This window comes from Protopterus annectens, chromosome 14.part0, assembly GCF_019279795.1.
Source record: "Protopterus annectens isolate FY-2018-M chromosome 14.part0, PAN1.0, whole genome shotgun sequence".
Taxonomy (NCBI): Eukaryota; Metazoa; Chordata; order Ceratodontiformes; family Protopteridae; genus Protopterus; species Protopterus annectens.
In genome coordinates, this window is record NC_056748.1 from 248,683,361 (window position 1) to 248,711,010 (window position 27,650).

Here is a 27,650-nt window from a genome sequence, read left to right on the forward strand (position 1 = left end):
AAAGCAGTAACTGTTCATTTTTTGAGCATTTGCTCTAAACTGACCACTGTTTAGAGGTCTGCTCATACGAATGTTCGCTGTTTCATGAGACATTCATATACACACATACACATGTATGTTTACCCTTAAAATAAGCCAGCCATTACATATCTGCATGGTTCCAAAAGCTTTTAGTAGTCTCTCTAAAATATGAAAACTAACAACTCAAATTTCATAGGTATACATATATTCCTTTACAATAATAAACAGACCACCTGTCAGAAGCATTTAAAATTTAATACTTAAACACTTTACTTGAAATAAATAAAATTAAGCAATGTAATACATAAGCAAAATACACTTGCACAAAGAAAATACAAAGTAACTCTGTTTAAACAGATGACATACACAACTCTTAATAGTGTATGTGTACCTTATCAGTAGTTAAAGATGTACCTAATTATTCATTCACTTTTGACTTGCAAGTCCAAACAGTAGCTGTAAAATTTCTAAGTGACATTTCAGTATGAGCGATACCCAGGGTTGTAATCTACTTTTCCACACCACAGATCCTAATAAGAAATAACTGTAATGGTTGTTTTCAGCCTTTAGTATCCCAAGTTCTATATTTCCTTAGGTTTACATTTAGATGATGCTTTTCTTGTTTCCATAGTCTTATACTTCTGGGGAAAGGCAGAGTCCAACAAACTGTCCCAAAAAGGTAAAACATTTTAAATGGAAGGCACTGCAAATGAGCATGCATTTGAAAAGACATTTTCAGTTTCTAAGATTTTTGTTACATTTTTACTGGAAGCATTCACATACTTAGAAAGTACAGTTGTGTAAGATTCTACTATGAGAGGAGATGTCCTCCTTCTCATTGTTGCAGCATTCCTTACTGAAGGGATAGCCTGTCAATGCTATCTGAACATCTGGCTAGGATACCAAAGCCTTAGCACCTTTCAGTTGCCATACGTCAGATATATGTTCTACAATTAACACATAAGCGACATATGAGTCACCTAATCCTGAAAACTGAATTACCCCAGGAGAAACACAGCAACTCCAGAGGAAAGGATTGGGTTGGAGGGTGGCCTAATGGTTAAGGTGTTTGCCTTACAAACACAAGGTGCAGGGTTCAAGTCTCACAAGGGATAATTGGCTAGGCTTAAAATGGCTCGCAAGGGCAGTTAGCTTAGTACTAACCTATGAACCTATGAAAAGTACATGTGGATCCACAAAAGGAAGAAGGCGGCCCCCTCATTCACAGGGCAAGAAACAGAGCAACACAGGAGGAAGGAATATTTACACTTTTTTTAATTTCTCCAAATCTTTTGGGTTTCTAATACCATGATGGGAATGGATGTCATTCCTAAGTCAAAGTATGATTAAAGTTCATGAAATTAGTATTGTTTCAATCTTTGATGTCAGCCAGAAGTGCTCTTCACAGCACCCGCAATGTGCCCAGTAATGACTCCTGCAATTCATATGGAATTACATGAATTGGTAACATACCTAAATACCATTATAGATTATTTTTTATAAGACCTATTGCTCCTACTACTATTGGGACTGTCTGGGTATCTTTTTTCCACATTGCTCTCAATTTCTGCCTGCAGATCCTGATATTCTATAACTTTGTGTGTCTCTGTATGCAAGACACTGTAGTCACTGGGTGTAGCGATTTCAATTATCAATGCTACTTTTGTCTTCTTTTCATGGACCAGTATATCCAGTTTTCTAGCATCTTTTGAACTGTTGGTAATGATTGATCCCATGTGATGTAAACTTCGTCATTTTTTATGATGCTTTGTGGCAAATGTTTCCAGTGTTTTTCAGCCACTTCAATACCATAGTGTTTGCACAATCCCCAGTGCAACAACCTTAACACATTATTATGCCTTTCAATATATAGTCCTTCTGCCATTAGTATGTCACAAACAGCAAAGGACCGCCAATATAAACCTTTTATCTCTTGGTTTGAATTCAGCTCTCCTTAACCATTCCTGTGTTCATTCCTAATCAACATAAGGTTCATCCAGAAGTTTTCTATACTTGCAACTATATTTATGCATTTTCCACACTTCTTGCCTTCTCATCTGGTCCTTCACCTTATACTCTTACTTTTGTTTTTTGGCACATTGAATTGCTGCCTGATTTTTATCTACTTCTGGTTTAATTTCCATTCCTGCTTGATGATGACATGCGTCTGCTAGATTAAGCAGAGAAGTCATCTTAGATTTATTCTCCTCATGTTTCAAAACTTTCACTAAGTTTAGGTCTTGTGAGGTCAGCAGATGTGTGTGGAAACCCACGATTACAGATCTATGCATGTAATCAATTTCAAGGAGGCCCACACCTCCTTCGGAATGGGGAGTATGTAATCTTGGTATGCACTGATTTTTATAAATCATTTGCTGAGCATGAAGTATCCTTCTTGTTTTCCTATCTAGTCTAGCCAACACATTTTGGGGGCAGTCAATCACTCCACAATTGCAAGTTTGGACAGGAAGAGCAAACTGGTTTATAGCTTGGGTTTTGTTCCTAGAGGTCAACGCTGTTTTCAGGATTAACTTCGATCTTCTAAAGTATTCCTTCCTAAGTTTTATTCTCATTTGTTCATGTTTTATTGTTGTTTACAACAGTGAGAAACAGGACATGTACTATTATGGCAAGAACTAGTGCAACTGTACTGTGTCCATTCTTATCACTGTTGCAGTATTCCTTACTAAAGGGAGAGTACAAAAGTTACTGGAGAGGATGGGATGAGGAAGACACACAGCAACCCTCCAATAATCTACACAAGATTGTCCTGGCAAAACCAGCTTTGCCCTCAGAAATCACACCTAACATTTAGTGTTTAGTAAAGGTATGTACAGAAGACCATGTAGCAGTTTCAAAACTAAACTCTCGAAAAAAAAAACAGCAAAGGAGGCTACTGCCCTGGTAGAATGAGAACATACAGATGAAGAAAGCTGCCTACTATGAAAAAAATAGCAAATGGCCTTAGAAATCCAAGAGGAAATGGTTTGCTTAGAAACAGCTAAACCCAATTTCTTGGAAAGGAAGGAACAAAGTTGCTCAGATTTCGTTATATCCTTAGTCTTATCCAGGAAATATCTGAGCTGTCTATGCAGATCCAAGGTATAAAGAATCCTCTCACTATCATTTTGTGGAGAGGGGCAAAAAGAAGGAATATGAACGACCTTATTTAAGATTCAAATCATTAACAACCTTGGGCATAAAAGAAGAATTAGCATGAAGAAAATCCCGGTTTATGTGAAAAAAAAAACAAAAAACGGGAAACTGCCATGAGTACCTGAAGTTCACAAATCTTCTCGACAAAGGCAAGAGCCACCAAAAAAAGAAGTTATGTACTCACCATAACATTCCATCTGAGTAGTTATACTTCATTTTTCTGCAACCTGTGGGTATATGGATCCATATTGAATCCGAGCCGGCAACTTTTCTAGCATCTGCTAAAAGCTCCGAGCTCCTCCCCTTACCCATAATGCCCTACCATCTCCTATATTCCCTCAGATCGAGTTTGCTGTAACTAAAAATATATGCAACTCAACCCAATAAACCAATCCTGAAGACAGAACAAGGTCCAGGGGGTGAAGGGAGGGAATGTTGCAGGAAAATGTATAACTATTCAGATGGAACGTTATGGTGAGTACATAACTTCTTTATCTGAAGTAGTTAACTTCATTTTATCTGCAACCTGTGGGACAGAGTCCCCAGCTACTCCTATCTTGGGAGGCCCTTATGGAAGGATATTCCTGAGCACCGGAGAGCCAAAGATGCTCTACCCCTCGAAATCAGATCTAATTTTTAATGGGAAATGAAGGTATGTGAATTGGCCCAGGTCGCTGCTGCACAAGTATCGTCCAAAGGCACCCTAGACCAAAAAGCAGCAGAGGTCACCATGGACCTGGTAGAGTGCACCTTAATACCAGGAGGAGATAAACCTTTTGCTTTGTAGGCATGTGAAATACAAAGAGTGATCCATCTGGCCAAAGAAACTTTAGAAATAGCTTTTTTCAGATTTTTTGCTCTTAGAGGTTGAGAAGTATGATCCTTCCTAGAAACCTCTGAATGTCCAACTGTCTTTGGGCTTTGACAGTTTCACAAGACATGCAACCTTTTCCTTTTGCATATCAGGTTTCATTTTACTTGATGCTAGAACATGACCTATATATTTTAGACTTGTAACACTTGTTCTTTTCTTGCTGTTTTAAAATGAAATTATGCTTCCTTAACATGTTCAGTAACTTTACAAATGACTTACCATTATGTTTTTTGTCTGAGTAAACAAACAATCATAGTTTTATGTTTAAAGCACCTAAACTTTTGATTACTTCTTCAACTGCTCTCTAAAATACCTAGGGTACTGATGAAATACCAAATGGAAGGCTATGGAGCCAGTAGCTTCTGAATGCTGTATTAAATGTATACAGTCTGGGCCTGCTTTATCTAGTGTCACCTGCAAAAATTCCAGGTTTGCAACGGGTACTAAATAACTTGGCATTTGACAATGTTGAGAAAATACCTTCATCTGTAAGCAGTAAGTAATACTGTAACTTAATCTCTTTATTTAGATAATATAATTCTTTGTAATTCTTTCAAAACAATAGCCATCCTAGTCACTCATCATGTTTGCTCTGCTTATGACAACTAAGCTTTCCATTTGCTTTAAAAACAGCTGCCCTGTTTTTTCTTCTTATAGCTGCTGGTACTTTCCTTGCAGCACATAACAATCAATCAAACATATCAATCAAATAATTTTAAGTTTTCCTCCCTGTGAAATGCATCACATAGCATATTTTCAGACTTCTCAACTAATTCATGCATAAGTGATAAACTAACTGAATTTTTGGATTCAGACTACCATTTTCTGTTAAGATTCCTTACAGCAACATATATGCAGATGTTTGCAGCTGAGACATTTTTCTAACTGCAACTTATGCTTCTGTACTTACAAACACAAACCATTTAAAGTAAATATATTTAGTTCTGCAGAAACTACTGTTCCAGTTCATGGACATATTTTTCACTCCTGATGATGGAGTGTAATGTCTATAAGATCTACATTTAGAAGAAACACTCTAGAAGTAGTGTGTACCACATGGCTTGCAGTTATCTATAGCAAACTGATTAGCCTTTAAAGACATATACTCTATATTCTACACCTATTCCATATTTTCATGCAGGCAACTCAAGTAAGAAGCTTTCGGGCAACCTCTAGGACTTCCTTGACCACACAGGGAAATCAGACAGCTGAGCACCATGCATTACCCAGGCTTTCAAGTGAAAGTGCTATCTCACCACAGCACAGCAACGCTGAGCACTTGGACATGAACAAATAGTGAACTGACTTGAAAACAAGCTGTTCTGGGTCCCCCAGGGAGACAATAAGAATGATTCTGGTTCAATGTAGAACATCACCACTTGAGATTTGAAAGAAAAACAGTGTGTGCAAAGGAACCTTCTCATAAATATTCTGCCACCAAAACATTAGTAACCATTTACTACACCTTCACTCTCCATTTTGTTTGAACAGAATCATGCACAACAATGCATTTTCCAAGGAGGGAAATGGGTTGAATTTTAGACTTCCCTGTTTGTGGAAAATGGCCCGAATCCAGTCCAGACGAAGACACTGCTGAAGTACATGACTTACGTTGATATGCAAGATGTTTTCTAGAATACAAGACATTGTAATCAACTCAATACATGTACGTTCAATGGCAAACAAGTGAATATCTCTGCTACTCAGGAGCCCGGGTCAATAGCCCAAGCCTATCTACTAAGTTAACAAACAGAAAAAAAATATTTCGGTCTTTCTGAATGTGGATCATTACTTACATAATGTCGTTGCTAGTGACCTATTCCAACACAAGGAAAGCTTTCCTGGTGAAGGGATACAAGTGAATACCTCATTACTTGCTCTATACCTTTGCCACATTGTCAGATGTTACAAAGACAGTCTTGGGCTTCAAAGAGTGTTTATAAGCCTACAGGTGTTCACAAAGTTGCCATATCATGAAAATTAACAGGGAGACAATTCTCCAGTGGAAATGAACTGAAATCAGAAGCTACAACAAAGAGGAAAAATAAAGACCATTTCCAGATTGTGAATAGAGATCTATCATTCTAAGCAATGGTGGCAAGTATTCAAAACAAGGAAGCTATTCAAGAAGGAATGATAGTTTGCTGCAAAGTTATCTACTACAGAGAAAACACGTCAGAAGGCCAGTGTTCATGTGAATAATACACAACTGCCATATACTCAATTAAGTGTTACAGAAAGAAGGCTTGAATTGTCTCTGCTACATAGCCCAGTAGACTATTTCTCAAGGTACTGGACTCCCAGAATGAAGGCAAGGAACAGCAGTATACCAAGTTGAAAATCAGACCAATATATGAACAACATATAATGGAAATAAAGATTGCTTTTTATGGTGCCCTCCCCCCCCTTCAGTGACCACAGCAAATGCAAACTCTGGAATAGCAACACCTCCAAACTAAGCCACTGGATAAGGAAGCAACACAAAATGATGCTGGAGGGACTCTGATATAGCAGCTTGGTAATGACCCAAGGGAAGACAAAAAAACAAAGTGAAACACCACTTACTGAAACTGATTTCACCAAAGCAAAGACCAGAAACCTCCAAAATGATTCTCAGTCACTAATGCGCTAAGTGGACCCTATCATGACTACCTATGACATCTAATATAACTGCATGCATAATGGTATACTGATCATGCAAAACTGTATCAAACCAAAATGAAGTCCCACACTATTTAAATCCAAAATCAGACAGGGTACACCAACACCAATCAAAGGTGTCACCAGGCATACTCTTCATACTGACATGAATACATGTTTTTAAATCTTTCAGAAGTATCTCTTGGATTTCTCAGGCTAAACTATTTCTAAAATTATCTAAACTAAAGTGTGCCACATAGCTCTCCACATAATTTCTTAGACACAAGAATACTCTTCAGAAAACAACCGTTGTTACAGTTAAATGGAACAATAAGTGACAAACATGCATATACTTATCAAGTATATGGGGGAAACATCTACAGAAATGTGTAGATTTTTAAATGAAAAACAGGTCAAGTTGGCAACAATATGAGATTGTTAAAAAAAGTAAATTTTATGGTTACACTGCTGAGACCAGGTTCTTGGGAACCAGCAGCAGATATAAGCAAAATATGTAATATTCTTTACTGAACCTTTAGCCATGGAGACTGAGCATGTTCCAAGGTTGCTCCAGTACTAAATGCTCTGCCATATAAGGAAGTACCGGTGATGGTCTGAACACTTCTACAAAATGGTATCTTTTTACAACAAAGCCAGCCTGTCCTGGATGACAGCACTCCAGGCCAGGGTGAAATCAGGCATGTTCCTGCAAATTTGCACCCTGAGAAGAACACCATAACTACTGAAAAGTGGAATAAATCCTCTTAGCTAACTTCAGTGGAAGACCAAGAGCTTTTTTCAGCATTCAATGGCATACTTTTTTTACATTACAAATAACTAAGGTGGTAGGGGATTACATAGTTTTTCAGAACTGTACTTTATCTTTAGAGTTGCGCAGTGATCTTTGAAGAGGGCACACCAAAAAGCACCTAACTGTGAAAAGGGGTGTCATAGCAGCCTGGAGCAATCTCTGATAAAATGAAGAGCACTTGAGGCAAGACAAACTGTGAAGCAATGAGTCAGTAACTGCAGTTCTGGCCTTCATTTTATGTAGCAGGCATACAAAAAACTACATGGAATCCTAATGAAAACACTGTATAAATGGCTTTCTCTAAAACATCCCACTTTTTACAACAGGAGAATTGAACAACGTCTCCTTGGCTTGCATAGCTACAGAAGTCTTTAAATAAAAGCAAATACCAATGGCTCAAAGTGAAAAAAAAATACTTCTTCAGCAAACCTGCCCACAACCTTTAACTCTCTGACCTAGGGAGAATGGAAATGTTGTGGTGTTTCTATGAAATATAGCTGGCAAAAGATAGAACAAAAGAATTGGCTTTGATAAGACTAGTAAACAAGAGAAAACCACTAGACAGGTTGTCTAATAAAAATTATTCTAATAACATATTCCAAAGTAGGGATAGCTCAAAGTTGCTCTTTCTTCTTCCCAAGACTACTGTTGAAATACTTTAGGAATGAGGAACAAAGAACAGGTACTCACATGCCACTGGACATCATGAGCTTGAAGACGTCTGTCTCTAGGAGGAGACAGAAGGCAGGCAGACTCATAACTTCATCAAGGAGGTTCACTACAACTTACATTCAGTAAGAAACCAGGAAACAGTGACGTACACATGCACATAATAAAAGCAATTTAAAATTGTCAAGAAATTGGGCATTAGGTATTTACTGTCTAAAGAAATGTACATATAAACTTTTTGAAGGGGGCATCCCCATATGCCTGCCACACCACTGTTACTTTATTATTGTCACTTTAGTGTTTATCAAACTCATATCAGTATAATACTCAAAATCGAGGCAGGCCAATACTGTCTTCATCTCTAAGGTTGTGATATTTTGGAGGTGGTTGAAAGATGCAGACCCTCTATGTTGACAGACTTTCTCACTTCTTTTTGTGTTAGCCATCTAGCTTGCAAATCTTCACTGTACGAGTTCTTCAGTTATGGTACAGGTGGAGATTTGCTGCAAAATTGGCATGAGTGACAAAATTTCCTACAGAAAGGATGCTTACACATTTTCTTGTTATTCGTTTGCCAAATTATTTCAGATCTTGTGAAGCTTGCTCAGGGAAAAACAGAGGTGGAAGTCATACAGACTATGGAGAAATTTGGCCAAGGCAGTGGGAACTTTCCCTACTCATTTTGATACATATCATAGGATCTTTTATATCCATCTGAGCCACTACCAACTTGAGTAGATGGGCTCATGTTTAACATCCCAGCCGAAGGATGGGTTGTCTTGCAGGATGGCATTTCAGGGGTCTGCATTAAAGAAGCTGGTATTCAGCACAGCTGTTTTTCTAAGATTTAGTTTCACTACCTTCAGATTTGTCAGAGTACATGGTGATAAACTGTAGTGGATCCCTATCAGAATCAAGCATAGTGATAAACTGTAGTGGATCCCTGTCAGAATCAAGCATAGGACCTCCATCTCGAAGACTTCACAATGGCAAAGGACCCAGAAAACAGAGAAAAGCCTCCTACTGTTAGCACCTGTGGAAAAGCTCTTGCAACTCTAACATACAGCAGGAGGAGGAGTACTTTATTGTCATGAGTCTAACAATAAATCCAGTGCAGTCAAAGCATGCACTGGAGAGATGCACACCAGGGCCAGTTCAATGGGACAAAAGGCACCCACCAAGTCGTTTTCCATAATACAGTGAACAGACTACCAAGGTCCGCAGTAGGAATGGGATGGAACAACAACCAAAGGAAAGGTGAAACGACACCTATGACAATTATCTCAGTACTCAGTTGTACCAGAACTTCAATCATGTTGAGGCAAATCAACTGCCAGGACTCCAAGTGCAGACCTAGAAATACGTGCTAGGGATTCATGTGCACATTTAATATTCACTTTAAAGGCATGAGATTGTCCAGGAGATTGAAAATGAGTAAGAGTCACATTCTAGAACTTACTCCCAAAAGCAGGTACCAGGTGAGCACTTCTTCCAACAATCTCCTATTCCAGGTCTGCAGGCTCTGAAACAGAGACAAATATTAACTTAAACCTGTACTCTGGATCCCTTACTTTCAGCTTTGTGTGCTCCTTCTCAAGAATCATTAGATAACCCTTCCAGTTGCTCTGCATACAAACCTATCCACTAAATACTAGATATTAATGATGATGACAGCTTCTGTCTTCAATATTTGCAGGTAACAAGTTTGAACCCCTAGAATATGTTTCAACTAATGCTTTGCCCAAGTCCAAGGCAGAAATGTCACCTTCCTTCATGGGTCCATACTCATTATCCATTGACTGTTGGTACATATGAAAGTTCACGTCTTTAAGGAACCATGCATGTAGATGTTCTAACCATGTTTTCTAGGAGATCCAAATGCTAGACTGGCTAGACAAATTGGAACTCTCATGGTCCATGTATTCCTTAAGCAATGTGTCCTTAAGTAGGGCAGAACACAACAGGTATACGCAAACTCAAGCATGGATGCCTAGTTACTGAAAAGATTTGGTCAAGGATACTAGAAGAATGTATCCCAAGTGTTGCACTCACTGCAGAGGACCTCTTAAATTATGGTTGTCTGATACACCTTTATAATGCCAAATTCAAGTCAAACTCTTTCAGCACTACAGCCACTTCCATACTGTGCCCAATCACATTTAACTGGGAACTGTTTTTATCCTACTCCCTTGTTCAGTAGATCAGTCATCTAGCTCCATTATTACCACAGTACAGTAAAAAACCTTGTATGAAGAGTCTCCAAATCAAACTGATATCTCTTGATGTGCTTCTGCCTTCTACAATTCCTTTTTTCTGACATACAGATTTGTTTTTACATTGTCCCTTCCCTCTTCTATAAAATCACATTGTAATAATTAGAGATAAGAAGTCTAAGCATTAATTTCACTGATGTTCTTTTTCTGAAAGTGCAGATGACTTCTCTGGTTCTTCTGAGCACTGTGCTGTTTTCTCAAGTCCTATTTTAAGAATTATCATTTGACACATTCACTACCAGTGCTATGGCAGTGACCTTGGTTAATATGACTAATATACTGACACTGTTCACAGAAATATAGTAAATTTATCTAAAAGTTATTTTGTACTGCATTTAGACACTTAATACATTTGTGACATTAAATTATACCAGTGAATACAGCACAATTACATTTAAGTGTTAAAAGAGCAGTTCCAAAGAAATACTGTGTGCCAAACTGAGCAAGTTATAGAAATAACATTCATAGGTTGGTACTGGGCTATCTGCCCAAAGATATATACTAGCCCAGCCACATTGTGCGGTATTCACCGCCTCTTTAGTAGTTTCCTAGACCCTTGTACTAGCAGCTAGTACCCTTGGTCCCTATCTAGTAGTGCTGTTGGCGTGATCCCCGGTGTGAACTTTCTGTTACCCATCCACTCATCAAGGTTCCTCTTGAAGAGTGATAGTGAGGGGTTCTGTCTTATGTAGATCGGGACCCTGTTCCATAGTAAGGGAAGTCTCTGTGAAGGGAATCTATCCCTCCAGCATGTTCTATTCATTGTGTGTTGAGGTTTATATCCATAGAGCGTGTAGCTTGAGTTGATTTGGTTTTGCTAAGATGGAGCATGCTCAACAATTATGGGTTGGACATGGCTCTGTACGTTAGACAGAGATCGTCTCTGAGAAAGTGGTATGCAACAGAGAACAGTCTTAGCTTTTTCAATAGTGCTGCATAGGGCAACTGTTTGAGGCCAGTAATCCTCTTGGTTAGGTACCTCTGTGGTCTCTCCAGCTGCTGGAGATGTCTAGCCAGGTACATTCCAATTGGTGCATTGTACTCAATAATGGGTCTGATGAGGGAAGAGTAGAGGGGCACCATTACCTCCTTAGATCTTGATGTGAACCCTTTCATGATCAGATGGGTCACACAGAAGGATTTTCTAACCACTTTGGCAACATGGTTATCAAAGGAAAGCTGACTATCTACTTGGGTCCCTAGATCCCTTATTTCTTCTTCAGATTTCAGGGGATTACCTACTATGTTGTAGTTTGCGGGTACTCTGTCTTTTCCAAAGGGGATTACTACGCATTTTTTTTTGCATTTAGCTTGAGACCATGGCTTTGACACCATGCATCAGTCACATTTAGGCCCTTCTGGAGGATCTCCATGTTGGCCGAAGTCTCTATTATAGCACCCAGTTTGCAGTCATCCACAAACTTAGTCAGCCACAGCCCTTCTGTGCTTGCCTGTACTTCTGAGAAGTATATGCCAAACAGGAGGGGCTCCAGAACAGAGCCCTGAGGCACACCACTCGTTACAGGTCTGGATTCGGACATAGATCCCGCTACTCTTACTTTATGGGATCTGTCTGAGAGCCAGTTTGCGATCCATCTTGTGACGTAAGGGTTTATGCCCAGGCTGGTGAGCTTATCAATAATACCTGAATGGGGAATGGTGTCAAATGCTTTAGCAAGGTCATGGTAAGCCATGTGTACCTCCTTTTCCTTATCTATAGCCTGAGTAACTGTCTCAAAAAAATCCACCAGGTTCAGGAGGCATGATCTGCCCTTGACGAAGCCAAACTGTGTGGGGTCCAGCGACTGGAGGTTCCCAATCTCACCATTTATGAGTTCCATAATGATTCGCTCCATAGCCTTACAGATCAGACTGGTCAGGCTTATTGGTTGGTAATTCCCAGGGTCAGTTGTGGCCCCACCCTTGTGTAGTGGGACCACTGTTGCCGTGCGCCATTCTCGGGCACATATCCTGTGGAGAGGCTGAGACTGAACAGGGTATTAAGATGCAGGGTTAATTCCTTTTGGAGCTCGCGTATGACACAGCCTGGGACACCATCTGGTCCCATAGAGGCAGTGTTTTTACCTTTAGATAGAGCCTTGTTAACAAACGTATCAGTAATAATTGGACTTACACAATCCCCTGGAATGGTAATAGGCCCTGTAGGTGGTGTGTGTGTGTGTGGGGGGGGGGGGGGGATTTGCACTGAACCTGTCGGCCAAGATGTTGGCAATGTCAGAAGGGTCAGTGTATTTTGTTCCATTTTGTACTAGCTCAGAACAGACCTGAGCGTTGCCATTTAGGTTTTTGATGCAGCCATAGAAGGCCTTATGGTTATCCTTGGCATCCTTGGCAACTTTCTTTTCAAAATTAGCTTTAGTTGACTTGATGGGGGCCCCCAATTTCTTACTAATGCTGATCAGGGATGATTTTTCTACTTGAGATTTGGCCTTTTTTTGTATAAGTCTCCTCCTTTTATTGTAAAATTTGCTTATGGCCGGGGTTCACCAGACTGGTTTCTTCTTGCTTGAGGAAGGAGTCTTGGTTTTATTTGGGATAGCAAGGTCCATGCAATCCTGCAGATGCATATAGAGTGCCTTGGTGTAGGATTCCGCATCCTGGATATCATTATCCTTCTGCAAGGGAATAGTGAAGCTTTCCACTTCGGATGCAAGTAGTATGGAGTTTGCTTTGGAAAGGTTTTTGACTATGGTTTCTTTGATGGGGGAGGTGGAGGGGTGAGGATGTCCAGGGTTATCAGTTTGTGGTCGGATCTAACCAAGGAGGGAGTGATAACGGTTGTGGTACAATGGGCACCCATATTTGTGATGATTAAATCCAATATGTTGTCCCCTCTAGTGGGGGAACATACTAGTTGTTCAAGGGCATTTGAATTTATAAATTCTATGAATCGCTGAACATAGGAGTTGGAACATTGGTAGTTCGCCCAGTCTACACCAGGGTAGTTGAAATCACCCAAGATTATGGTGTTAGGTAGGACCTTTATATTTTCCAATGTCTCAAGGAATGCAGAGTGAGCATCTTGGGACATGGTGGGCGATCTATAACCGGCTACGACTTGAAATGTGGTTTTGCTTGCTGATAGTTGCACATGGATGATCTCTGGGGCATCATGCTGCGCTACTAACCTGGAGATATGGGTATCCTTGATAAATATGGATACACCTCCGCCCTTTGTACTGCGATCCAGTAACTGAGGCCGGAAAGTATGATATGAACTGTAACCTGGCAGTGCTGGGGTGCTCTCTTGAGCCTTGAACCAGGTTTCCGTCACTGCACAAACATCCATTTTCTCCATGCTGAGGAGAGCCTCAAGTGTGTGCATTTTGAGGTTGAGACTTCTGGCGTTGAGTAGCATTACCCTTAGTTTTTGGTTACCTGTGCTGGTTACGGTGGTTGGTTTGTCCTTTGAGCCTTGCCTAAAAAAGGCACTATGGGGACGGCAAGAGCCTTGGCCAGTATTCAAAAACCTAGGGATGACAGGTGCAACCCATCTCTGGCAAAACAGCGAGGCTTGTCTATCATGTCATCCCAGGCAGACAGACACCGGATCCCCTTAGAATGACACCAGAAGCTTAGCCAATTGTTAAAATTGATCATTTTGTCTTTGTATTGTGGTATCATTCTAGGTGAAAGTAGTATGCTACTCAAAGTTAGGGTGATACCAGCTTGGGCTACATGATCAAAGAGCGCCTCGATGTCTCTTTTCATGTAGTCCAGGGAAGTACGTCTTAGATCATTCACACCAACATGTACAATGACAGCGTCATACTTGTACTTGTTCTGGAGTGACCTAAGTGCCTGTGTTATGTGGCGGATCCCATCACCCGATAGGCAGCTGACAGTAACCTTCTCCTTGTTCAGCCTGGTGAGTGGAACATCCATATGCCTTACTACAGAGTCTCCTATTACTAGTGTGTTAGGTATGGTGTTTTGCCTTAAGGGCTGTTGTGAGGCACACCACTGAGGTGAATTATGTGTTTTCTGGCTTGTGTTTGGGGGTGCAGGTTGCTTGCTTGTCTGCTTTGGAGGGCACTGTTTCTTTTTCAGATTGGTAGCTAGTGCCTCCGAATATGTTTTTGTGTATTTATGCGTATGTTTTGCCGGTGCTTGTTTTGTAGATTCATGTGTGACAGGTGGTGTGATGCAAGTGTGTCCCTTATCCTTTTGACTGTCTGTTACAGTCATGGGTTTAGAGTGCTTGGCCTCCAGTCTGGCTGTGTATTTGCATGTCTCACAAGTGTTTGTGTCTAGAGGTAAGAGGAGAGGGTTGTCTGTATACATGAGGCAGTTGTGACATTGCCTCAGGATGCCCAATTCCACCAGATGAAATGTAGAGTACACCTGAAGCTGACCTCTGGACATGCTTTGAAGAGTAAATTGAATTGAGGGTCTTATGCTATATTATAATAGTGCTGTCTAGGAAATTTGGAGAATAATAGTGCTGTCTAGGAGATTAGGACAAGTGCTGATTTCTGTTTTGCAAGTGCTGCAATAAGAGCAGCTGATCTGAAGCACTTGAGTTGAGGCTTGCCTAGTTCTAAGGGAAAATTTACAGCGCAGACTTTGTGGGGCCTGGAATAGTATACCCCAGCTAACCGGCGCTGCCCGACGCTGCTCTGTGCACAAGACCACATAAAAAGAGAGTTGCAGGGTTTTTCCTCTAGATAAGTGAGGAAAGTGAGTACAAGAGCTGTTTATCTAAGGTGCATTTACTGCAACTGAAAGAGAAGCTATTTTGCTTTAAAAAGTTCCTTCCGAGTAACACCAAATCATCCTGTGCTACTGTTTACTTAGGTGCATACATTCCTTTGCATTGCTGTTAAATTATTTTTCATACTGCATACAGTCAAGTATGTTGCCATTACACCCAATGTTTCACCTTCAGCTGTACCTCTGACTCTCCATCTTATGTTTATCAAACTTCTACTTACCACGTCAGCCTACAGGGCAGCTAGGATGACTTGTGATTACTACTTTTCCTCAGTAGACAAAGACTAAATTCATTACTTGTCTTACTGCTAATGTTTTCTGTATATATGGCATGCAGTAATAATATTCATCCCATCCTTCATTGTTGGAACCATGGATACTACCTTCTCAGTGGTGTAGTCTAACTCATACTTACTGCAGTCAGTCTTGAACAGACAGGCCTGCTAGATGCTCATTAAAGAAATGTCAAAAAGAAAGACTTAAGCAATGCAGCAGTCACTTTTCTTCCTTGAGGAAGAGATAGGATGTCAATCCAAAAATGATAGGTATATGACAAAAGAGTGTCATTGCATGAGTGCATTCTCAGCTCATCTTAGCCAGGACAGATATCAAGGAACTTATACTAAAGTGTAAATGCATATCACAGTCCATAAAAAAGAGACACATGAGCTTACTGAATGGCCAAAACAGCAGCCACCATCTCATTGTCACTACACATTCTTACAACATCTCACTTTCATCTTTTGCAAAACTCTGATACTTTATACAAGTAGATAAGGTGTTTTTACAAATCAAGGAGGGGTGCCCACATCAGTGAAGGGATAAATGAGAAGGTAACAGAATAGGTCACAGAGGCAAATATGAGAGCTGCCACTGACAAGCTAGAGAGTGGATGCTTTGAAACAGAAAAACAGTACCAAAGGTGGACCACAGTGAAGAATGACCAGGTAAACTTCACATATCTTCTAATCCTGGAATCATCTTAAATTAACTATTGAATACTAATGCTGGACTTTATGTATTTTCATCTACACAGGACCCACTGTTAGGATACCCAAGAAGCACTAGTCTGATTAAAAACATTCAGAGCTGCATTCAGTACAAGAAGGGACTGATGCAATGAAGCCCATGCATGGAAATTAAGTTAATACAAGTTATACTGCCCATTTACTTTCACCACATTAAATAATGACCCAAATATATTCTGACAAAATATATGTAGTAGCTAAGTTCTTATGGACAATAGAAATAAAATATTTGCTGCCATGTCAAACTGCACATTGAAAGATGCTAAATAAATGAACAGGCTTAAAGGGCAGATGAATATTAAAATAAGATACTATCATGTCTTCTACCCTTCTTGAACTCAATTCAGTTTTACTTGAAAACAGTGCAGAATGTTAAATGGACTGGCCCAAAGGAGCATTTTCAGACATGACCTGAAAAGGAAAAATAAAACACTGACCAGAAAAAGAAAAGACAGTACAAAACACAAACATTTACAGAACTGAAGTAACATTCAAAACAGCAGCTCAAGCATCTTAATAGCTTGTAAGGAATGAGAACATACCAGAGCTGTTAATAAACAAAACATCACGGGAAACATTTTCTAAAGAGGCATTAGTATGTTTTGCAAAATAGTTACACTGGGAATATAGTACAGCAGATTGTAGGCACTAATGTCTACAAACAAGTGATGCAAGTAGCAAGCTAAGTATATTAGGTGGATTAATGAAGGTGTTTCTGCTATGGTGAATAAAAAGGAAAGGAGGTGAGTTTTTAGATGATTAGAAACAGTACCAAGAGTTTCAAGTAGTGAAGGGAATGTTAATCCAGAGTAAGAATCTACTGAAGGTGAATTCTTTCCTTCCAGATAACACTGAGTTAATGCAGTGGGGAATGTTGACTAAGTATATTAGGTGGATTAATGAATGTGTTTCTGCTATGGTAAATAAAAAGGAAAGGCGGCAAGTTTTTAGATGATTAGAAACAGTACCCAAGAGCTTCAAGTAGTGAAGGGAATGAGAAGTTATGTACTTACCATAACGTTCCATGTTAGTTGTCTTCTTCTCGCCTTCTTTCTTGCTGGATGGGCCTGGAGCGGAACCTCGGTTCAGACTCGGCCTATTTCTAAAGCTTGAGAGCTATTTTTACCGGCTCTAGGCTATCCTATGCCCCATAATGCTAGGCGTGATATACCCAGATCTCGTTTGATAGCTAACACTATGGACATACATGTCCCCACCATGACAGAGAATATATATATATATATATATATATATATATATATATATATATATATATATATATATACCTCTACACATCTAAGTATAAAAAACTCTTATAAGAGTTACCAAGAAAGGGAAAGAGGTAGCTAAGGAGATAACTCTGATGATAGCACATCCCAGAAGATACTCTCGGTCTTGCCAGGCTAGGGGGATGGAGGGTGGGACGCAAGAAAGAAGGCGAGAAGAAGACAACTAACATGTAACGTTAAGGTAGGTACATAACTTCTCAATGTTAAGTTGTCAATCTCGCCTTCATTCTTGCTGGATGGGACAGCGTCCCTAGCACCTTAGTCCTGGGTGGCTCAATGGAACAAACTCTTGAGTACAGTGGAACCAAAATCAGCCCTACTTCTAGAGGCCATGTCCAGCTTGTAATGAGAAATGAAGGTATGAGGAGAGGCCCATGTGGCCGCTGCACAAATGGAATCCATTGGCAATCTTGCCTGAAAGGCTACTGAAGAAGCTAATGCTCTGGTTGAATGAGCTCTGGGCTTAATAGGGAGCTCTTTATGCCTCAAATTGGTAAATCAACATGATAACAGAGGTCAACCACCTGGACAAGGTTACTTTGGAAACTGGTAGGCCTTGTTTCCCTTTCGCGTAGGACAGGAAGAGCTGTTCTGATTTCCTCGTCTGCTTGGTTCTATCCAGGTAGAAGCGTAATTGACGGTGAACGTCTAAACAATGTAACTTCCGTTCAGACCTATTGGTATAGAGTGGGAAGAAAACAGGAAGATCGATGGTCTGATTCAGATTTTTTTCAGAGAGTACTTTGGGTAAAAAGGACGGATTAGTCCTAAGTGACACTCTATCTTTATGAAAAACAAGGTAAGGAGGGCGAACACAAAGGGCTTGAAGCTCTGATACCCTTCTTACTGAAGTGATGGCTACTAAAAAAAGAGTTTTCCAAGAGAGCAACTTTAATGAACAGGAAGCCGCAGGTTCAAAGGGAGGGAGAATTAAAGACAACAGCACCAAATTTAGGTCCCATGGTGGGGGAGGATCTTTTACCGGGGGCCTGTGTAAGAGGGTTCCTTTTAGAAAGGCTTTACAAAGTTTGTGTGACATAATGCTGGTCTCTGACAAACCAACGTGAAAATTCGCAATGGCTGCCAACTGAACTCTGATGGTGGCCGAAGAAGATCCCAATTGAAAAAGTTCTGCCAAAAAGTCTAAGACTGTATGGACAGGGGCTGTAAAAGGGTCAACTTGTTTTTCTCTTGCCCAAACAGAGAAACGCTTCCATTTGATAGCATAAGTCTTTCTGGTGGTAGACTTGTGTGAAGCGAGGATGATGTCACGAACTGAATGAGAGATTGAGGGAAGCCTGGCTAGGGTAGGAAGTGGAGCAACCAAGCTGTAAGGTTGAGAGATTGGAGAGATTGATGCAGCCCGCCCGACTGATGTGTCAGAAGATCTGGCGCTGGGTCCAGATACCAGGGTTGATCTAGTACATGACATTGCAGGAACGGAAACCAAATTTGTCGAGGCCAGTAAGGGGCAACAAGGATCATTCTGGATCTCAAAACAGTTGCTTTCTGGATTATCTGAGTAATTAAGGGAAAAGGGGGAAAGGCATACAGAAGACCCCGGGGCCAATCGTGGACTAGAGCATCTCTGGGGGGAAGACCTGGGAGAGGGAAGAGGGTGAGGAAAGTCTGGGCACTTGCTGTTTTGAGGGGTAGCAAAAAGATCGCAGCAAGGCTGACCCCACCTCCTGAAGATTTTTTCCACTACTAGCTGGTTGAGAGACCACTCGTGGGGCACGAGAATGGCTCTGCTCAGCCTGTCCGCTATGACGTTGGACTTCCCTGGAAACACCTGGAATCCTTTTCGTCTCAAGTGAGCCGCAACCACTGCCACGCATTTGGTAAACACCCTGGGGGCTGTGGTGAGGCCAAAGGGCAGGGCTCTGAATTGGTAGTGACTGGCTCCCATCCGGAAGCGGAGAAACCTCTTGAAGCGCCTGTTCATTTTGATATGTAGTACGCATCCTGAAGGTCTATAGAGCATATCCAATTGTCCTGACCCCGGAAGGGTAGAATGGACTGAAGCGTGACCATCCGGAATTTTGTTCTTTGAACAGACTTGTTCAGCCTGCTGAGATCCAAAATAGGTTTCCAGTCCCCTGTCTTTTTTGGTACCAAAAAGAACTTGGAGTAGACTCCGGATCCTTGTTGGTCTGCTGGGACTGGTTGGATGGCTCTTTTCTCTAGCAGCTTTGAAATTTCTAATGCTGCTTGATCCCTTAGACCGGGTGGAACATCTGGAAGGGGCCTTTTTGGCGGTTGAGGGGTATGAGTAAAGGGGATTTTGTAACCCTCGGATATGATTGACCGTACCCAATTGTCTTGTGTGAGGGAATGCCAGGCTTCTGGGTACAGTGAGAGTCTTCCCCCGACTGCCACCAAAGGTGGACAGTCGGGCAGCTCCTCAGGGGTGCTGGATGGGTTTGTCAGAGAAGGATTCTCTACTACCCTGATTCTGTGGACCCCCCCTGCCCCTCGGGTGGCATCTGTTATTGTTCCCTCCTCTGCCTCTGGAGGGAAGCTCACCACGTGCGTCTGGCAGTACTCCCTGAGGTTTGCGGAACCACATTTTCCCACCTTTCTGACCCTTAGGATATGGTCTAGAAGGGGTAGAAAAATGGACTCCTACGGCAGAGAGAGTCTTGCCTTCCTGCTCGCACCTGGTCAATGTATCCTTCGCTCTTCAGGTCCAAACAAGGCAGAACCATCAAAGGGGGTGTTAGTGAAGGATGCCTTGAAGGGGTCAGCAAAATTGCAAAGCTGCATCCAGGTGTGTCTCCTTAGAGCGACGCCCGTGCCTGCAGCCCTACTCGCTCCATCGGCTACATAGGAAATGAGCCGCATGGAGGAGTTGACAATAGAGTTTAGGGTCCCCAGCTGGGAGTTGATCTTTTCCTGAGACCCCGCAGCTGATGGGTCCTGGAAGGTATCACCCCATTCCTTGAGAAGGTCTCTCTGGAGATGGGTGAAATGGCACAAATAATTCAGCGACCGCATAGCAAAGGTTGCTGAGGAAAACATCCGCTTGCCATACCTGTTCATAGTCCTAGATTCCTTATTAGGAGGATGGACAGGTACTGAAGGGTCAGACAACTCCTTTTTAGTGGCCGCTGCCACCACCATTGCATCAACAGGGACGCCCTTAATTAAAAACTGCTTGACAGAAGGGGCTGTAATAAATTTTGTAGGCCTCCGGGGAGTTGGTTCCATAGTATCCGGAGCCGTCTACACCTTTCAAGCCACCACATCCATGAGAGGGTCGAAAGGCGGAGACACCCAGGAGGTGGAAGAGTGAGAATTTAAAGCATCCAGGTACACCGACTCATCCTCAGAAGGGTTAAGGGCAGACCAGTTTCCCCTCTGCTTAAGAATCTCCAGGATGTCAGAAAATGAGACATCCTCAGAGGGGGACCTTGGGGACCCTTCTGAGTCATCCAAGTCAGTGCCCGATGTGACTGACTCAGGGGAGTCTACATGCTTCCTCTTGCATTTTCTCTTTCAAGGGGGCTCCCCTGAAGAATCAGGGGAGGCCTCGGAAGAGGAGGATACTCCCAATGGGGCTACTTGTAGCGTTGGTTCTCCACGCTCGGGATCGAGAGAGCGGGTAGAGACTGAAGCAGGCAACATAGAGGGAGGAGCCAAAGGAGCTGACAGTGGAGCAGGCGCAGGGGCCAGCACACTCCTCATGACCTCAAAGGCGCCTCTGTCAGGCAGGGAAGGGGGTCCCCACTCCGAAGAGACAAGGACTCCTCCCGGCACCGAGAGGGACGGCTCAGAGGCCAATGGGGCCAAACTCACCTGCGCCGAAGCTCAGAGAGGGAGAATGGGGTCAGACAAGGGTCCGATGCCACTCGCCCCCTCGGAGCCGACGAGAGAGTCCCGGCGCCCGGATCCCTCCAAGGATGGAACCAAGGAAGAGATTGGAGCTGACGAGGGAGCCGAAAGGGGTGGTATCAGTTCCGACAGTCCCGACCCCTACGATATCTGGCTCCAAACTCATAGGAAGAGTCGGAGGAGGAATCGAAGAGGGAGTAGTGAAAGCCACTGCCTGATGAGGAGGGCTATGCAACATTTGGGCCAGTGCCTGTGACTTAAGTAGTCTGCTAACCACCCTCTCGAGGTCATGGTCCGACAGCCTGGAAGACCGAGAGGAATGGGACCTGTGACTCCGCTCCGATAACAAGGGAGACTTCAGAGCCGAATGGACTGATTCCAAGGAAGGAGACCTGGAACGCTTCTTGCTCGAAGACAGCTCCGACAGCAGAGTCAGAGCAGACTGAGGCCTTGAATCATCGGTTCTGGCTGGAACCGATGCCATGGTAGTAGTAGCACCGCTCGGCGACGGCTCAGAACATGGAGCCGACGGTTTGGCAGGCTTAGAAGGTTTACCCAATGAAGGCTTAGCCGGGGAACCTTCAGGCTTTAACAAGCCTCTCAAAATAAGTTTGTTTCAGCATTCCTGCAGGACTCTTGGACTGAACGCATGGCAGACAGAACAAGAGTCCTGCAGGTGCAGAGGGCCCAAGCAATATACACAAGAAGTGTGACTGTCTGTCAGAGACATCTTCTGACAGCACGAGTCACACTTCTTGAAGCCCAAGACCTTAGTGTCCTTAGACATCCTGAAAAAAGATGACTGGCAGACTAGGACAAGTAAGGGAGGTCTAGACACAATCAGCCAGACAAACACACAAAAAAATTGTAACAGACCAGAATAATATAACAAAACCCCACACTTATTAATACAATCTAACTAGGCACACACATACAACTACAGACAAAAAGTATGGAAGAGGGTTGGCCAAGGGCCTAACTATTAGGTGAGGGGAAAAAACTGTATCAAAAACTACCTGAAAGGGAATCCTAAACAGGGATCTAAAGGGTAGTAACTATAAAACACTATCGCTAATATTTTAACCCAAAGCTGACTAAAACCACGAAAAAAAATTAATACAACCTGAGCCGGCAAAAAGACGCAACCTCGTAGCTGAAGCGGCAAACGAGATCTGGGTATATCACGCCTAGCATTGTGGGACATAGGATAGCCTCGAGCCTGTAAAAATAGCTCTTGAGCTTTAGTAATAGGCCGAGTTGGAGCAGAGGTTCGGCTCCGAACCCATCCAGCAAGAATGAAGGCGAGATTGACAACTTAACATTGTTAATTCAGAGTAAGAATCTACTGAAGGTGAATTCTTTCCTTCCCGATAACATCGAGTTAATGCAGTGGGGAATGTTGACTTAATTAATCTTTGACTATAACCTAGTTAGTTCTGACCAATTTCTTTACCAGTGAGAAGTTTTATGTAGCTGTAAAGTTAAGTGTATTAAGAATTTGAACAATCAGATTAATATTTCAAAAAAGAGGGATGATTCAGTACTGTGAAACTGATGTTAGTGGTACAATGTGCACTGCGGCACACACGTATATAGCACATATACTCTTAGAATATTTAAAAGTAATCTTTCTGATTAGGCAAGTGCCCTAATCAGCAACAAATAACTAAAAATCATAAAGACTGCAAGACATATGTGAGTAATAAAATCTGTGTCATGTTGAAGGAGTAATTGAGTGCCAAACTGTAAGACATTTCTGGCAACATTAAACTGTTAAAACCCTAGTTAGGTGACATACTGTTACACTGCACTTCAACTTAGTTAAGCACTTGCGTGAAGACTGCCAGCCCAGCTAGATAGAATTTTGTAAATAATTCTGTCAATTGTGAATAGTAATATGAGTTTTATACTTGCCTTAGAAATGTAAGAAAACTATATGTTCTGTACTGAGCTTCAAGATTGTAACCACAGTGTACCCTGCTGGAAAAAAGCAGAAATGTGTATAAACTATATGCCTATGCAAATGTATGTGTTGATGGTAAAGGCTAGAATATATAGAGTTAACTTGCAAACTCTACAAAAATAAGTGGAACTTGTTTATGACTCTTATCTGTTTCAGCTCAAAGCAGACACAATGTATAGAGTTGCAGGCTTTCATATGGTCTGGAAACAGAGGTAATTACAGGTTTCCAAGGTAACTGTTTTACGACTTCCAGTTTCAGGCAAGCTTCTAAGAGATAAGTATTTTTCATAGAGACATGTTAAATTCTGTTGGTATCTGTTTAGCCTGGGAACTAGATGCAGGTGTCAAATAGTGATGTCATCTAGTTAACCCAGCAGTAATGTGTATTATTAATTTAAGAACCATCTCAGAGAGAATGTCAGTGCATTTTGTATTTTGTTCTGAACCTGTAACCATCTTTTTAGCACTTCTCATCTGTATTTGCCTGGCTCTGTAAGTAAGACATTTAGGGCATAGTATCTCTTAGAGATGGATAAGAAAATCGCCGGATCAGTCTAGATGTTTTCTGTATTTATGTGAGACTGTCCTGCAATGTTGTTTTAAAATACTTCCTGTTATTCTGAACTCTACTGTCACTGTGTTGAGTTAATGAGTATTATCTTGTGCTTTTATTATTTATTATTAAATATAGTTAAACCTATTAATTGTGGCTGGTTTTGTTTAGAGATATTTAAGCTCTTAAAGTACTTGCATGTGTATTTGGTGATACTGTACACTGGTCATACTTACCATTTGGATAACAGTAACATTACACAGTAGAGTTGGACACCCTTTGGTAAGGGCCTTTATAGTAGGTGATAAGGGTGGTTGGGGGCAGGTGGTACTACCGTATAGTCTGGGCAGAAGGGGGCATAGCTAGAGAAACTGTGCCAGCCTACCCCAGGAGTATCTGTGTGTTTGCATATAAATCAAGTCTCAAGATGTGGGTGTGTGTGGCAGCTTCTTGGGCAGGGACACAAAGCACTGGTTGGACAGACAGGGTGATGGAGGTTTTGGCTTGACCACTCAGCTGAGATCTTAACCCTACAGCTGTGCCAGTGGGGAGTTTTACTGGGGATCTGGAGAAAGGAGGAGAAACCAGCCCCACACTGACTGTTATTTCTGTGTGCTCTGAAGGGAAAATTGTACTTTACTGTGTGTGTACTTGTCATCGTCCCAATGTGCACGTCCCTCACTGGTGTTACTGGTGAGGATTGAGGCTCCTTGATTACTGGGCGAGTGCAGGGGCGTCACAACTTACATGATGCATTTGTCAAAAATAATTCTCGATGCTGTAACCACTGCTGTTTGTAGAAAACATATTGCAAACTTGTCTCATGCTCTCTTTGATTTGAAAGATTTTTTTTTACCTGATCCTTGCTGTGCAGTCTTCTGTGTCTCTGCATTCTGACTTGCATGAGGTTTCTTGCGAATGATTGACATCAAGGACCTTTGAAAAACAAAAGACTTAGCATGTCATTGTTATTCTTTGCTCACAATGAATCAATCAAATTGTCTTTTTTTAACTTTTAAACTACCCTACCGAGCACAATGATTCCATTTGTTCACTGCTAAAACTGAAGCTACAGAAAAGTAAAGAAAGGCAGCAGTCACATTTTTGTATCCTGTCTTTCCTCCCTTAAAGGTATAGAAACTGTGAAAGTCAGCTCAAGGTGAAGCTAGTCAATTCATCAACCTAGAAAATGTATAACCTGCTTTACTCTTAAAGAAAAAAGAGAAACATTGGGAATCTTGTAATGAAGGCAAACATACAAAGATTCAAGGAGATTTATCCTAAGAATTTTCTTTAGTGTGTGAAATATTCAAGTAAAGTGGCAATGCAAACTCCAAGAAAAGGCCTACATAATAAAAACATTTTATAAAGATACACGGTTTTATCCTCCAGGTTTTAAATTTGATGCATACGTAAAAAACTGAATAGGCACTGCTGCTGTTTAATTAAACAGAATTAAAATACCCACTAAATATGCATAATTCTTAGTCTGTGTCTTCATCAAATACATAAAATGCTTATCTTTAGCTAGAAACAGACAGACCAAGGGGAATAAGCACAGTTAAGCTACTCACAATAACTTTGGATCTTTATGACAGACAGACAGAAAGCATCTTGCAACAGTAGAAACAACCTAAGGGCTACTGTCACACTTTTCAAACATAAGGTCTCCACACCTGACAGCAATGTCAGGCAACTGCTGCTGCCCTTACATTATAACTTGACAAATATCCCACATTAAAGGAGAACTGCCCATGTGTCAGTTATAGTTCTTCAAGAAAGAAACTTCTAAAATATGGAAATACATTGGTATGTAACTAATAAATATAGCTCTACAAACACTAACTATATGCAGTAAGTAGCTAGCCGACTTTCAGTAAACAGGATTTCCACCTTTGCAAGAGGCAAAAACCAGACAAAAGCTTCCCCCTTTGATTTGCCCACTCCCCGACCCATTTCATTAAGTAAATCTACGTTACTTCTCTTCCAAAGTTTCTAATGATACTTGCAGCAATTTTGAAGAACCATGACATAATATGCAAAATATGATAAATGGCCAGATGTGTAAATATGTTGTACATGTTAAAAGATACATTTTTTATAATTTTTGGCAACTGGCGTCTGCTGAAACTGTTAAACTAGATAAGCATGGGGTCTGAAAATGACACTGATAAAATTAGGACAAAAAGAAAAATGTATAACATTTATATACTGTTTCCTTCTATGTATACAATTTCCCTGAATCTGGGTTTTACTCATAGCTACAATGTTATTTACAATGAAGACAAAAAAAGCAGTAAATTTACAAGAGAGGCCATAAAGTTTAAATGGAAGATAGGTCCATTGCTTCGCTTTTATTTAAAAAAAGAACACTCAGACTGTTGCGTGTACTTCTTTTAAGATGCATCATGAACAGCATTCTTCTGATAAACCTTACTTTCTCTAATGGCCACCTTTCACATCACAAAAAAACATCTACTCTGACAAAGTAAATTAAATGCAAATAGGAAATCCAAGTGAATTTTGGGATATACATTTACAAGATATGTAAGCTCTGAGAATGACTCAAAATACCTAAAAATGACTCACCAAAACTGTATTTCCTGACAGGTGCCAACCTTATCAGTAAACCATAAGAATTCAGACACAGATCTAAAAAGTAGGGGTGCTGGAAGGCTATTCAAAGTGCTAAAGTAGTTTCTCCTGCACAAGGATAGTATAGCTGTGTACACCTACCATAAAAGTAAATGTTCGAGTGTATGCACTGTTGCAGGCATTGCTTGTGGGTTATCCCTGCTAGGTAGCCCTTGGCCAGCCCAAATACCAGAGTAAAGGTTTCCCTCCTGCGTCCAGCTGTTCTGTGTGTGTGGCTGACATCATGTTGTCAAGTCTATAAAGGGAAACAGCCGACATCATTACATCAGTTTTTCTTGAACCCAAAGGGTAAGAGCCCCAGATAAGATATACACATTAGGCAAGAAAGGGGGTAGGTGGGAGGGAAACAGGACTGCAACAGTGAATACACTCGAACATCTACATTTCTTTTAACTGTACACAACTGTACTATGTTCTTCGTGTTTCACTGTTGCAGTCATCACTTGTGGGAAGAATCCCAAAGCTGAGGAAGTAGGTACAGGAAAGCTGTACAAATTATGGGGATGCTAGCATGCCCTGCAGGATTGCAGATGCAAATCTTGCCCTGGTTTTGGCAAATGTAGCTAGCTTGTAGTGCTTGGTGAAAGTGATGTTCAAGTAGCAGCTTCCAGAACTTCCTTAGTAGGAACCCCCCCCCAGAAAGGCTGTGGAGGTAGATCCTGCTCTTGTGAATGGGATCTGACAGTTTTGGGAGGACCCTTTCCATGGAAGGTGTAGCAGAAATGTATGCAATAAGAGATTCATTTGGAAATGGTCTGCTTAGTAATGGGTTTCCCCTCTGCCCCAGGGATGAACAAAACCAGGGGCTGGTCAGTTTTCCAGATTGATTTTGTCCTGTCAAGGTAAAATCTTAGCTGTCTGTGCACATCTAAGCTATGAAGAATTCTCTCCCCTCTATTTGTAGGTTTAGGAAGGAAAGTAGGCAGGTGTATGGCCTGGTTAAGGGTTAAATCACAGACCACCTTAGGCATAAAAGAGGGATTGATTCTTAGACAGACCCTATCCACATGGAAGATGATGAACGGCTCAGTGCCCATAAGAGCCTGGAGCTCAGATACCCACCTAGTGGAAGTGATGGCTAGCAAAAGGGCAGTTTTCCAAGAGAGGTATTTGAGATCTGCTGAGGAAGCTGGCTCAAAAGGGGGTAGAG

The 27,650-nt window shown here is 41.4% G+C and overlaps 1 protein-coding gene across 1 annotated transcript in view; it reads right to left on the minus strand.

Annotated features, from left to right (window-relative positions):
- SHTN1 (shootin 1) overlaps positions 1–27,650 on the minus strand; it is an 871,033-nt gene that overhangs the window by 704,742 nt on the left and 138,641 nt on the right. The window contains exon 3 of the mRNA XM_044055545.1: positions 24,702–24,781. Within this exon, the coding sequence (XP_043911480.1) occupies positions 24,702–24,781 (80 nt within the window). The remainder of the gene's footprint in view (positions 1–24,701; positions 24,782–27,650) is intronic.